The 14,745-nt window shown below is 45.5% G+C and overlaps 1 protein-coding gene across 1 annotated transcript in view; it reads left to right on the forward strand.

Annotated features, from left to right (window-relative positions):
* Nucleotides 1-14,745, forward strand: part of LOC138284759 (uromodulin-like) — a 175,522-nt gene that overhangs the window by 21,626 nt on the left and 139,151 nt on the right. The window contains exon 3 of the mRNA XM_069223896.1: nucleotides 534-713. Coding sequence (XP_069079997.1) covers nucleotides 534-713 — 180 coding nt within the window. The remainder of the gene's footprint in view (nucleotides 1-533; nucleotides 714-14,745) is intronic.

Consider the following 14,745-nt stretch of genomic DNA (forward strand, 5'->3'; position numbering starts at 1 on the left):
TGTTATTTCCAGTAACAGTAGCAGTGGTATCCTCATTGAGTTGTACCTTAAACCTCTGTTCAAGGTGAAAAGCTTAAAGAAAACCAGGGCAAGAGGAGATCAAAAGAGTCTCGGGTGTACCTAGGTGGAGCGATGGGCCTTAGTATGCGTGCGTAAAATGCTTCTCCCCTTCTTGAAAAAAAGCAGTTGGTGTGCTCTGGATCATTTTAGGATCTTTGTGTGATCCTTCTGTATAAATATTGGGAAGTTTCGTCTGCGTGGTCAAGTCACCAGCTGCTGTAGATATATGTTGAAAAGCGGACAGGGAGGGGGGGTGCGGTTGTGTGATTGTATATGTGTGTGTATGTGTGTATATGTGTGTGTGTGACTGCACAGCGCATGGGTGCCCAGAAAAGCTGGTGAAATATATTCTGAGATTATGAAGATGTGTTTCAAGACTTCCATTGTTCCGGCTTCACGTAATGTAACTTCCTTTGGAATTCACTTTCCTTCTGATGTGTTAACAACTATTTCCTTCTTCCCTCTTCTTGCAGGCGCAAGCAGCTCACTGCCCTCGTGTCCAGACCCCACTTGTAACGGGCAGTGTATTGGTGATGTTGGGTGTTACTGTAATATCGGTGCCATCCCCTGCCTTCCATCTGAGTGTGATCCAAGTACAACCCCGTGCTGCCCCGTGGGACTCTTCTGGCATTCAGACGCATCCTGCTGCTCGGGTGAGTCTCCACTGCCTGTCTGAGCTTAATAGGGTATTCAAATGGGAAGAAGGGAGGAATAAAGCTGTTGACTTTTTGGTCTTTGTCAAACAATTCAACAAATAGAAGGGCTGAAAGTTCCAGTAGTTTGGTCTTTGTATATTATTGTTTTTCAGTTCTAATTTTGCCTTACTTTGGACTAATAGCAACGTCACATCCAGGGCCAGTGTACTCCTATAGGGTGAACACACCCCAACAGCACCAGAGTGCTGTCCATTATGGATTCTAAACGTTTTCACTTCTGTGAGCCCCATGAAAATGTAACCTGAAGCGAGGGACCCCTATGCCATTTCTACAATTTGTACTGTAACAAAAATACACAAACAAGTATATTCTATATGAACATAGCACATCTACTTTCCTCTGGAAGTGGAGCCTGATTTACAAAGGTAAACATACTTTGTGTAAGTTTATGATTGTTTGCTATTCACAAAGGGATTTACAAGTAATATTTTTACGAGTGTGGAGTCTCCGCACAGAAAATTGTGACTCCGGCCCTCCAGGTTTGAATATGAGTCCAACTAGTAATAAGACATTTTTCCGAAACTAATATTAATGCTTTCATCAAAAGTGGTGGGGCAGAACCAGTAATGGGATTGACACTTGCCTAGGACAGACTCAGGCAGGAACTAAAAGAACATGCATGGACTCTGTGTCAAAAGGTGGCAAAGACAGTGGCTGCATAAAAGTTAGAAGATCAGGTGCTCCTTATGCCAGAGTAGAGGCTGCCTACTGGAAAGTGGTACTCTGCCTGTGGAATTACTGAAATACCACTCAGGATCAGACTGGCGTATAGGGCATTCAGGCAGTGCCCAATGGGCTTGTCTGACAGGTCAGCGTGTGGACTGTTTTATGGTTGTTTGTGGATCAGTTTTATGGACTTGTGGGCTTGTTTTGATTGTTGATTTTCCTGTTATTAAAACAAACATTGCTTGCAGCAAGCTCAAATCCATGTAGTCTCTCATACCATTCAAAACACGTATTCAGCAGGTCTTTATAAGTTCAAAACTCCCCTCTTTTGTGAATAAGGGGGCCACTTTTTGAATTATCTAATTCACTAATGGAGACCACTTTTAATTTGGTTCTTGAGCTTATTTTCTGTCCCATTCCAACACTGACAAAAGGCATGCCCCCTTTTCAATTCCGGTAGTGGATGTGGTTGGACCTGCAAGTGTATTCCATGTAAAACCATTGACAGGAGACCAGCCAGCCTGAGAGGGTGTTTTGGGCACTCTGTCTGTGGATACAAGGATGGATCAATTAGAACAGATGTGCAGGACATCCTAGAAAATCATAAACAATTAAAAATAGTTTTTTAGTCTGAAATTGATTGCTAGTTAAGGTTAGAGCATACACTGGACCATTAATCCTCCGATCCCCTTATATTTTTTAAGCATGTTCTAATGTGAACAGTGACTGTGCGTACTCACACATGCTTGATCCCGAACTACCAATCAGCATTTGACAAAAACATTTTTTAAATGCTTATGATTATTATGTTAAACATATTGTTATTGATTATATTAATAAATATATCAACTATATTAGGGTGACCCTACAGTAGACAAAGTATTGTTACTTGATGGAACAGTGTTTTCTGATAAGTTATTATACAGTTATTTGGCTTATATTGTTCCAGATTAATGACAGAAAATAATGTTTAAAGCTCGCATGGGTCATGGGTCCACTGACACCATGAAAAGGAGCTGCAGGGCCTAAAGAATCCTCAGTTCACATGTTAAGAACCACTGCAGTATATGGTCGGAGGCAATTATGAAGTCAACTAATCATTGAAGGGGTAGCTAGGTCTGGATCCAGAAGAGCACTGTAGTGTTCTTTAAAGAGGTGAGGCATCCTGAAGGATAAAATGATGCTGTTCCAAAACCTGCATAGATGGCATGTTGCCTTGTTTTTTTTTTTCTATTTTTACAACATTCTTTTTTTCACTATGATATAGTTGACTCATATGTCTATAAAGCCCAGATGAAAGGTAATTTATGCTGGCATAATCATGCATAATTTCCATCATTTCGCATTATGGTTGCATTGCAAAATGTCAAATTACACTACCATGTCATATTGCGTAATTGAGACCTTGTTTTGGTAAAAAGTAAATTGCTGGAGTATGCGAAGCACGCGAACATGCAGAATGCAAGTGGCTGTTGTTCACGCCATGTCATTTTGTGCTATTTTTATTGCAAAAAAGGAATCCTCATGCCAAAAAATGGACATAAGGATGCATTTTACTCAAAAAATAGTGCAAAATGTCAGTTATCCTGTTCTGTCACCCACATTGCGCTGCACTCCTCCATATGTTATAACCTCTCTCTGTTCTTCACACCATTAAATAGTACTAGCATATTCAGTTTTAAGGGGGCTACTCAGAATTGTGCATTAGGTAATAGATAAAAAGACCCAAATGAATGTGGGCTTTATAGAAGATAATCTAGGACCACTGGGGCACCTAAGTAAAAGTAAATTTGCGACTCCATATGCAGTGCTTAATTTGAACTGGTGGTTGGGGATGGGTCCAATCAGCAGTTATTTTTCCTCATCAGACTTTGTTCTAGAACAAAACTAGAGAAAAACATAAAAAGGGAAAAGAAGGAGGAGAAAAACGGGATACACATGACAAAGGGAGAACTCGGCATTGAAAAAGAACCTGAAGGAGTGAGATAAATGGGCAGAGAGTGTATGGTGGTGAATGAAAGAGGCATGAGCGGATTTAACACTATGGGGCTCATTCCGACCCCGGCGGGCAGCGGGCGCTGCCCGCCAGGCGGAAACCGCCCAAAGACCGCACCGCGGTCAAATGACCGCAGGGGTCATTTTAACTTTCCCGCTGGCCCGGCGGGCGATCTCCAGAAGATCGCCCGCCGGCCCAGCGGGAAAGCCCCTGCAATGAGGAAGCCTGCTCTGAATGGAGCCGGCGGATTTGCAGGGGTGCGACGGGTGCAGTAGCACCCGTCGCGATTTACACTGTCTGCTAAGCAGACAGTGAAAATCTTTGTGGGGCCCTGTTAGGGGGCCCCTGCACTGCCCATGCCAGTGGCATGGGCAGTGCAGGGGCCCCCAGGGGCCCCACGACACCCGTTCCCGCCATCCTGTTCCTGGCCGGTTTTACCGCCAGGAACAGGCTGGCGGGAAGGGGGTCGGAATCCCCATGGCGGCGCTGCAAGCAGCGCCGCCATGGAGGATTCCCTGGGCCAGGGGAAATCCGGCGGGAAACCGCTGGATCCCCTTTTCTGACCGCAGCTTTACCGCCGCGGTCAGAATAGCCCAGGAAGCACCGCTTGGTATTCGACATCCCAACAATCGATACAGCCGCCCGCGGGCATCTGAACAAACCTGTGGACCCGGCATTTTTTCTTTAACAAATTCATCACTGAGCATATGCGAAGTTCTACCAAAGGGCAAAGAGTAGAGGGTAAAGTGCCAGAAGAGGTAAAGGGTGCACACTGGAAAATTTAGAATGACTAATCCTTCCACAGGTTAGAGTTACAGGACAGATGACTTAATAAAAAAAAAACACTTTTTATGATTTATAAGATGCCAGAGATTGCAAGGCTATAACAGCAGCACAGCTGCCCATTTTAACAGGAAAACATTAAACAATTACTTGTTTGGTTTTTGTACATATAAACCCTGGATGTCAGTCTTGCTGCACGATCGAGCTGTGAACAGATCTCGTTATTACAGTATCCTAAAGCGCATGAATGATGAAAGTCTAAATTGACTCGATCCCATTTAAAGCTCTGATCTGCAGAGCACACAGATTGCTGAAGCGACACTCTAGCCCGCGGGACTGCTACTTCAATGCTGCAAAGTCTGCACAGATTAAGTTCCTGAAGCATAGTGAAGAGGTCCAATGAGTCATAAATGGCACGTGTAGTACTAGCCTCCAGGCTTGAGCTTAGTTAGCACCAGGAAGCTTATACAGAAGCTCCTGCAATCTTGCCAGGAAACGTACACGTCACTGTAAAATTTAACGGAGTAGCTCCTAGGGGTGTCTTTCAAGTATTCCCACCTGCTCAACTAACGTTCAATTTAAGAAAAAGTGTATTAATGGTTTTAAAATAAAACAATATAAACAAGCATTGGCAAAGCCAATAGGCTTCGCCTTTTGTACCTGCAGTTGGTTTAGCAAATTCCCTTTTAGCTCTGCTGAGCAGCAGGCAAAACGATGAAAATAGACAAGGTGTCATGGCTGCAACATTCGGTTCGCGCAACACACTTATTACAAATGCGGGATTACAAAATGACGTGGGCGCCATTTTCTTTTTTACCAGTTAAAGGCGGATGACTTAGATTTGCTGCCTGGTCCTCCTCCAAATAAATAAATAAACAGAAAAAGACTGGGGTAGGGGCAGCAATGGGGAGCAGGCAGATGGAAGGGGGAGGCAGCACTCAAGGGAGGAGAACACAAGCGAGAAAGCAACATGCTTTGGGTAGGAGAAGCATATAAGGACAAGCACAACACATAGGTGGGTGGGGATTGGTGGGGAGAAGCAGTGGCCTAATGAAACTTGAGATGGGACCCTTGCAAAGTACCTCGAGGGGGACCCCCTCCCCCGGGACCTATTCAGGGGCTTGCCGCCCATGCACAGGGTACTGTGCTGAGGGGGCCCCCTGGAGCTCTGGGACCTCTGCACTGCGGGGGCTGCGGAGGCCTTTGTTACGCCACTGGTGAGAAGCACATGGGCAAGAGACAGCAACACAGAGTGGTGGGGAGGAAGAAATGTACGCAAGGGAAGCAGCTGGAAAACACATGAACTCTCCTTGAGTGCTTAACTAATAAAAAATGGCGCCTGAAAAAGAAGCAGTGGAAGGACAGAAATAATGAGGCCATGCTCCAGAGGAGGGACAAATACAAGAAAAGGAAGGAAACCCCACACAAGTTAACATAGCTACCAAGTTCTTACACAGCATATGTGTGACCTTTCTATTGTTTCAGTGTTCTGAAGAGTGACATCAAACTGCCAAATGTGTGCCACTAAGGGTGACATTTTTTCCTATAGAAAAACAAGCACTTAAGTCCATGGAAAGAGATATTAGAAATGACTCACTTTTAACCAGTAATAATCTCTGAATGAATTTTCATACTGCTCCAAAACCTCTAAATTGTAGAGTCACTAACGTGCTGCCCCTTTACAAGATTATTGTTACAGGAAGGGGATATGAGCGGTACTAGTTCATATTTCATGCCAGCAAAAGACTTGCCTTTTAAAACTGCTGCGTTGGCTACATTAATGCAACACAATTTATTTTTTAAATCAAGACCTGCTGCTACCGCTGTTACAATGCAGCAAGTAAACGTAGGTGCACATATTTTGCTATTTTTACAAGGCTATTTGGCATTTTAGTTTTCTCTCTAGAAACAAATATTTAAGACTATTTATGTACCTGGAAAGATTCCCAGTCATCTTCGAAAAACAAAGGTAGAGATCCAGTACAGTGAAGAAAAAGTACGGGAAGGCTTTAGTAGGCACCGTAAGACCCCGGCTTAGATACACATGAGCATACACTTACATACGTACACACGCACACGTGCTCAGACATGCATGCTCACACACTCTACACCCCCTCTTTCTTCTTATGGTGCGCGCTGCATTTTGTCATGCTCTCCGTCACATTTTATTTCAATCCACCCACCTTCTTTCTCCTCCACCCTCTTTTCCTTTTTCTTGACCGGAGGCCAGGCAGAGAGGTCAGATTAAACGTTATACGGGGGCGGGCATGCTGGGGGCAACGTCCGCCCTCAGAGAAGCAGAGCCCGCAGCATGGCAACCGCTGTACTGTCCCTTCTGGCCGAATGACAAACCTCTCCATGCGGCCATGTTCCCACCGACCCTCCTTGCACATCCTGTATTCCAGGTAGTCTCCAATACTGCACTCGCCCTCTGTCTCTTATTAGTGACTCTCTTCCGTGTGAAGGGGAGACCCTGTCTGCATGTGTTCATTTTTGTGAGAGTGAAAGAGACTCCACTGACGAGGAAATTCATTTAAATTTAATGAGACCTGTTACTTTGAGTTGTGTCCTGACAACAATGTGTCTGGTACCTTGGCACCTCTTCAGGGGGTCGGCCAGGCTCTCTCGTGGACTCCACAATTCCAGAAGAGGTTCCCTATCGGTTAATGGTGGGACAGTGCAACAAGGACAAGGAGACATACATGGCTTGTTGGAGAGGCCTGGGGTGAAAGCAGAGCTGTAGACCACGACCACGAGGTCACACAATCATGGCCCAGAAGAGGGTGGGGTTGGGAACTCTTTCACCATCTTCTCCATTTCCCACTTCTCACTTGCTGAGCTGAGATCAGCAAGCACACTCACCCCACTCCACCCTGTGACAAGGTGGTAAAACGAGGTGTAAGAGGCGCTGCAGGGATGATCAACACTCCTCTTCAAGCTGAGCTGCACTGCCCTTCTCCTGAAGCGGTAGTAACATTTCCAGCCATGGCATGCAGCACTTTCTGTGCTTCTGTGGGGATAAATGGCTGCTGCTAGTGCTACATCTTTACACAGGCACTGAGGGTCTCTCTGGGCCTAGTCAGAGCTCAGGGAGAGGGCTACACAAGTGGAGTGACAGACAGCCCATTAGTCATAAGTAAATACTACAACAAGCCTCTGCACTGTTTACCTAAGACTAACGGGCTGTGAAAAAAATGGCAGGGTGAAGCCTAGATATCCCAGTGGACGACCCACTAATGGTGCCTGCCTGTACTGAGTTAGGTAAACAGCAGCAGCAACACTGGTCGAACAGAAGGCTACACCTGGGTCGCAGTGATCACAGTCCAGGAGATCTTGATGCTTGGGTTCTTCCAAAGGCCATTCAAAAAATCCCTTCACCAAATAAACTGGGATCCCATGCCAGGTTTCATCAGTGAGTACTTCAAACTACTTCAAGTCCCATGTGTCGTTGTTGATCCTCTTGCGGCATGCTTGGTCTTCTGCATAGGAGACGAAAAGGGACAGGTTTCTTCAGTGCTGCAAGAATTCTTGGCACTTGATCACTTAGGCAGAACTCACACAATGCCACTGTTACTGTTCCAAATATAGCAAGGGGAGTTGTTGAGGGTAGCCCAGACAGGGATCACAGACAAGGTATTTGCTGGCACTGGTGTGGAATCCCTAGATTCCATTAGAGAAATCTTGGCATCTGGACAGGACGTTTCTGTTCCATTGGTATACCACAGTTGCAGATATTGTTTGTGCATTCCAACAGTCAACTGTGAGACTGTTTCCAGGCAGTTTCTGTCCTCCTGCCTATTGCACTTGAACTGGTCCATATGAAGTCTTTGTTTTCCGGTGTTGGAGGAAGGTGGGGTGGAGCTAGAAGGAAGATCCTAAACAAGAGTAGAAAAGACAGCTGCTATCATACTGTATATCCACATACTCTCCATTACACCTCAGCACATCCACCATCACATGCTTACACAACAACCATCCTAAGCCAACACACTCAGCAACATACACCCACACAAAAAGTATACAATGCAAACACATACACTATCAGAAGGCTACACATCCAACATCATATACAACAGCACACCCACCACCATATGTCCACACAAGCACCATTGTGTGCCCTTACAACCATAAGCAGTCACAAATCCATCATCACATGCCCAAACACACACACCAAAAACACATCCATTCCATAGACACCCATTTATCTCCCAGTCATATCATCTCACACACCCACCATCAAACACCCGCACAGCTACCATCATGCACATACAGACACCAGCATACATCATAGGGGCATAGAGCCACCATAATGAGGCTACAAAGCCACTATTATAAAGCCACACAGCCACTAACATATGCCCATCCTGCCACAATCATACAACCACCCACTCACACCAAACTGTACGTAAATCCACATATTCACTATCATACGTTTTAGAAATGGGGTCTTTGGTTGGCAGTCAGGTTACCCCCTGTCCAAGCAAGGACCCTCACTCTAGTCAGGGTAAGTCACACACAATCCAAATTATCCTGTGCCCACCCTCTGGTAGCTTGTCACTGAGCAGTCAGGCTTAACTTAGAAGGCAATATTTAAATAATTTGTGCAATAAATCATGCAATAACACAGTATAAACACCACAAAAATACACTACACAGGTTTAGAAAAATATAGAATATTTATCTGATTAAATGCAGGTCAAAACGATCAAGATTTGGTAAGTACACACTGGAATATCACTTTAGAAAATGATAAAAAGAGTCTTAAGTTCTTAAAAGAAATAAGTGTCTCTTGCAAGCACAAAGTACCTGGTTTGCATCTAAATTATCCACAAGGGATGCAGAGGAGGAGATGCGTGGAAAACTGAAAGGTGTGCGTCGGTTTCTCTGGGCTAACACAGATGATGCATCAATATTTTTCATGCAGCAATTGCCTTGCGTCGATTTCCGGCATGCTGACTTGAATCCTCTTTGGGTTGCGGGGTATTTGGATGCCCCGGGGACAATGCAGAGAAATCCTGGGCGTGCAGAACAAAGTCACAGGAGCTGCGTCGATCCGGTGGGCGATGCAGGGAAATTACTTTCGCACGGCAGGCGCTGCATCAATTCTTTTCGCAGGAAGTCAGGATGCATTGTTCCAGTCCGGCAATGTGTTGATCCAGGGTGCCGTGCGTCGAAGTTCCGGTCGCAACGCTGCCACTGTGTCGATCTCCACTCGGGGAGCCAGGCTACGTCGTTCCAGTTCAGCATGCGGTAATTTTCTCACCGCGATGCAGTCTGTACATCATGTTTGTCAGGCTGTGCGTCAAAATTTCGCTGCACAAGGAGTTCTTTGCAGAGATTAAGGCGGTCATTCTGACCCTGGCGGTCAAAGACCGCCAGGGCGGAGGACCGCGGGAGCACCGCCGACAGGCCGGCGGTGCTCCAATGGGGATTCCGACCGCGGCGGTAAAGCCGCGGTCGGACCGGCAACACTGGCGGGCTCCCGCCAGTGTACCGCCGCCCCATTGAATCCTCCAAGGCGGCGCAGCTTGCTGCGCCGCCGAGGGGATTCCGACCCCCCCTACCGCCATCCAGATCCCGGCGGTCCGACCGCCGGGATCCGGATGGCGGTAGGGGGGGGTCGCGGGGCCCCTGGGGGCCCCTGCAGTGCCCATGCCACTGGCATGGGCATTGCAGGGGCCCCCGTAAGAGGGCCCCTAAATGTATTTCACTGTCTGCTGCGCAGACAGTGAAATACGCGACGGGTGCAACTGCACCCGTCGCACAGCTTCCACTCCGCCGGCTCGATTCCGAGCCGGCTTCATCGTGGAAGCCTCTTTCCCGCTGGGCTGGCGGGCGGCCTGAAGGCGACCGCCCGCCAGCCCAGCGGGAAAGTCAGAATTACCGCCGCGGTCTTTCGACCGCGGAACGGTAACCTGACGGCGGGACTTTGGCGGGCGGCCTCCGCCGCCCGCCAAGGTCAGAATGAGGGCCTAAGTCTTTTTGGCCCTGAGACTTCAGAAAATAGGAGGCAAGCTCAATCCAAGCCCTTGGAGAGCACTTCTCAGCAGAGCCAGAGAGCAGCAAGGCAGCAGGGCAACAGCAGGGCAGCAGTCCTTTGCAGAAAAGCAGTCAGGTGAGTCCTTTGAGCAGTCAGACAGTTCCTCTTGACCGGTTGCAGGTTCATGTCCAGAAGTGTCTGCGTTGGCAGGGTCAGAGGCCCTGTTTAAATATCCAAATGTGCCTTTGAAGTGGGGGAGACTTCAGAGAGTGGCTTAGAAGTGCACAAGGTCCCCTTTCAGTTCCATCCTGTCTGCCAGGGTCCCAGTAGTGGGTGTGGCAGTTCATTGTGTGAGGGCAGGCCAATGTCCTTTGATATGTAAGTGACAGGCCCTCCACCCTCCCAGCCCAGGAAGACCCATTCATTATGCAGATTTGTGCAGGTGCGACTGAACATCCTGAGTTTGGGGGTTGTCTGAGTGAAATGCACAAGGGAGCTGTCAACTAACCCAGCCAGATGTGGATTGTAAAGCACAGAAGAATTTAAGTGTAGAGAAATGCCCACTTTCTAAAAGTGGCATTTTTTAAACAGTAATATTAAATCCAACTTCACCAGTCAGCAGGATTTTGTATTACCATTCTGGCCATACTAAATATGACTTTGTTACTCCTTTCAGATCAGAATCTACCACTGAAACTGTATATGAGGGCAGCCCTAATGTTAAACAACGAAAAAGGGACAGAGAGGTTGATGGTCCAGTGTACAGTCTCCCAAAATAGTCTATCACAACAAACATAGAGTACACTGTTCCAGAATAAAAGGGCAGTGAGACCTAACTCTTTAGGAGCAAGAGCCCTCACACATCCCAATGGATGTCATGCTTCATCATCGGGAATGCTTCATGTCAGACCGGCGCTGCAATGTCTGATGGGCTCCCCAGAAGGGGGCACTTTGCCAGAGTTCTTTAATAGTGACTGTCGTAGTTGACTTATTTGAGGACAATGCCTATCTGCAGACACTAAACAATAAGGAGAGAAAAAGACAAAAATTGTCTCTAAACCTCAAATCACCTCACCAATTTATTCAACTAATAAGTGGTATAGGCCAAGGTTAAAAACAAATTGAAAGTTAAGTATGAGAAGTCATGCTCAGTAACTTTCAGAGAAAATAATTAAGAGGCCTGAAAATACCATAGAACCTCTAATCTAGGGTCAACATGTTTCGCGTCTAGTGGTCCGACTGGATCCCTCAACACTTCATCAGGACCAAAATGCAACTTCTCCTATAACCAAAACAGTAGATAATGCTACGTTATCCTAGTCAATAAACTAAGGAACAGTCACTTACATTAAGCCAACTGTACATCCGGTCAAAAAATAAAAGTGCAGGTCGCGCTGTAAAACAAGGTATGGTTTAGTATATATCTAAAATGGAGTACTGTTATTTACCCAATTCGTGGCAAACAGTGTGAAAATGTGGAAACAGTGCTCTGTGATAGAAGGAACTGTAATGGAGTCTTACCATCCCAAATTATGAAATGTGGTTCCTTGGGAAAGCACACGCCTAGGACTGGTGCTGTTACTATCTAGGACAGTAATCATAAATCAGATATCACATCAACTTACAGACCCATAAAAATCTGCAGCGTAGTGATAGAACATGAGGCAGCACCCACTGTAGCAAAAACAACATCTGTGCAAAACAATGGTGATGGCATAATAGTCAATTGCACACACAAGAATTGAAAATGTCAAAGAAATGTCTTGTATCACAACTGTTTAGTTGATTGAAATAAGAAAGAATTTAGTCAAAAGGCATCGACATCAGTGTGCTAGTAGCCTCGTATCTCAATGATAAAACAATAACAGGTGTCCTTTAACTAGAACACTTGCTATGACGTGCAGAGGAGCGGGGCCTGCTATGCTGCTACCAAAACAGGGAGAAACAAAATTCTATTTTTAATTATAAAACAATTACCGTCCGCGGAAAAGATGATGCGGCCGGTAACTGTATCAAAATGAGGGTACTCACGATGCTGCAACCGGTCCGCGCTTTCGGACCTACCCTCCGGCAGTGCTCCTGAAATTGGAAAGTGGAGCACTGTCGGAGCTTCTTTATGATGCAGCGAAACCCGAAAGTAAGGATGTATTCCGGACCACGCGCTTTCAGAAAACTGCCAACATAGAAGACGGAGGAGGAACCCTCTCCACTAAAAGATGTCGGCACAAAAAAGGGTCATGAGGAGTCGTGACACGCATATAATAGCAAGCTTCTCCTTGCTATTAAACATCTACCGAAAGGGAGACATTCAAAAAAGGGGTGAGATACAACAAGGCCCGGTATAAACCAGTCAATAAAAAAAGAAGTCAAGACATATGGGGCCTGATTCTAACTTTGGAGGACGGTGTTAAACCGTCCCAAAAGTGGCGGATATACCACCTACCGTATTACGAGTTCCATAGGATATAATGGACTCGTAATACGGTAGGTGGTATATCCGCCACTTTTGGGGCGGTTTAACACCGTCCTCCAAAGTTAGAATCAGGCCCATGGTAGTCAAAGAGGAGGGAAACCTCAACCTAATTAATATCAATAATATTATCAGGCCAAAATAGTAGATGATAAATCATAAAATGATACCCATACAATGAAGACCACCATTCAGAAAGGTTTTTCCCTCTACAGACACCTACAAGATGGCTGTAGGGCAATAGTTAATGAGAAAGATGAAACCAACGTCACAAGAGTATGATTTAACAGGTGAATATCCACATTCCTAAGGTCAAAAGTAATTTACGCAGAGAGACTGATCCATGGTATCTCATAGTTCAACCCATGTATATTTGTCCCCAATTTATATACCCAACGCTGTTAAAATTCTGAATAGTGAACGAGTAATGTTGGAACTAATTCTAGGCGCGTCCAGGACCACCCACCATAAATCATCAGGGTTGTAGGGGGTTTCTAAGAAATGTGCACAGAGTTTGGTGGTGACACGCCCACATCTAATGTTACTCCGATGTTCATTGATTCTTACTTTGACCGGTCTAGTGGTCATGCCAATGTATCGTAGACCACATGGACAAGTGATCATATACAGACAATTGCAAGTATTGCAATTTGGTTTATTTTTTTGAGGTGCCAACTTCCAATGGGATCTAAATCAAGCGTCTCAAGCTGTTTAGTCAAAGGGCAGACATTGCATTGGCCACATGGAAAATGTCCCACAACAGGGGCGAGGTTCCACAGTGTTGTTTGTCAAGAATTATCACGGATAACTGGAGGACTGGTATGAACCACCATATCTTTGTTGTTGGCCGTGCGCTTGAATGCAAATAAAGGTTTAGGGATACAGGTACCACCCCTCACTAGAATAGACCATGTTTTATTAATCATTTTTTTGATGTTGTTGGATAGTGGGGTATACGTTGACACACAAGTTAAACAGGTTTGTGGATCCCTTCCAGTCGTTGTCAAAAGGGCGTCCCAGTGTTTGTTTCTAGCCCTTTTGCAGGCTGAATTAACAATCCTAGGTGGATAGTGGCGTTCAAGTAGTTTGTACTGAAGGTCACTAGCTTGTGTCTCAAAAACCCGTGATGAACTACAATTATGTTTTAAGTGTAGAAATTGGCCAAAGGGCAGGTTGTCACGCAGACATGCAGGATGGTGGCTGTCATAAAGGAGCAAACTATTATGATCTGTATGGTAAGTACATGTAGATAGTTTGCCATTGTCAATACTGATCATGAGATCCAAAAATGGCAAGTGTGTTGATGAAACTGTAGAAGCAAATTTCAAATAAGGATCTAGAGTGTTAATCTATTAGGTAAATGGATTGACATAAGTGAAAGATCCTTGTCACACAATCAAGATATCGTCAATATAACGGCGCCATAGCTTGATATAACCTTGAAAAGTGTTAGTGGATGGTGTACGAACTGTTTTTCAAAATCATACATATACAGACAGGCTAAACTCCCCACAAATGTACTCCCCATTGAGGTCAAGCGAATCTGGTGGAAAAAAATGGTCCTCAAACTGAAAACAATTTTGAGTCATGGCTAATGTTGCTCAGTGCATAATAAAGGAAATAGGAGAGGAAGGGGAGATCAACCCTTCGCAGAGAGCTGTTTCCACAACTTGCAGGGTGGCTTCCTGTGGTATGTTGGTATAAAGAGCCTCAACATCAAGGGTTATTAAGCCTTGTACGTCACCAGTGCAATTGATAGACTCTTGTAAGTATGTTGAGGATCCCCTCACTAGCGGCTGAAGGAAATGATCGCAGAAAATAGATAAGGGTTCTAAAACAGACCCAATCCATGATACTATTGGGCGTCCGGGTGGAGGCAGTATGCCCTTATGGATCTTAGGTAAACAGTAAAAATAGGGGGTCTGTGGGTGGACAGTATCAAGGAATTCTGCCTCTTTGTGGGAAATCCACATGTTGTTCCGGGCTTCCTCAATCAAACTTCTTATCTGAATTTGGAGTCTAGGTGTAGGATCTCTGGCTATTTTGACATAGTAAGTAGAGTCACTCAGGAGGC

The sequence above is a fragment of the Pleurodeles waltl genome, chromosome 3_1 (assembly GCF_031143425.1).
Source record: "Pleurodeles waltl isolate 20211129_DDA chromosome 3_1, aPleWal1.hap1.20221129, whole genome shotgun sequence".
NCBI lineage: Eukaryota > Metazoa > Chordata > Amphibia > Caudata > Salamandridae > Pleurodeles > Pleurodeles waltl.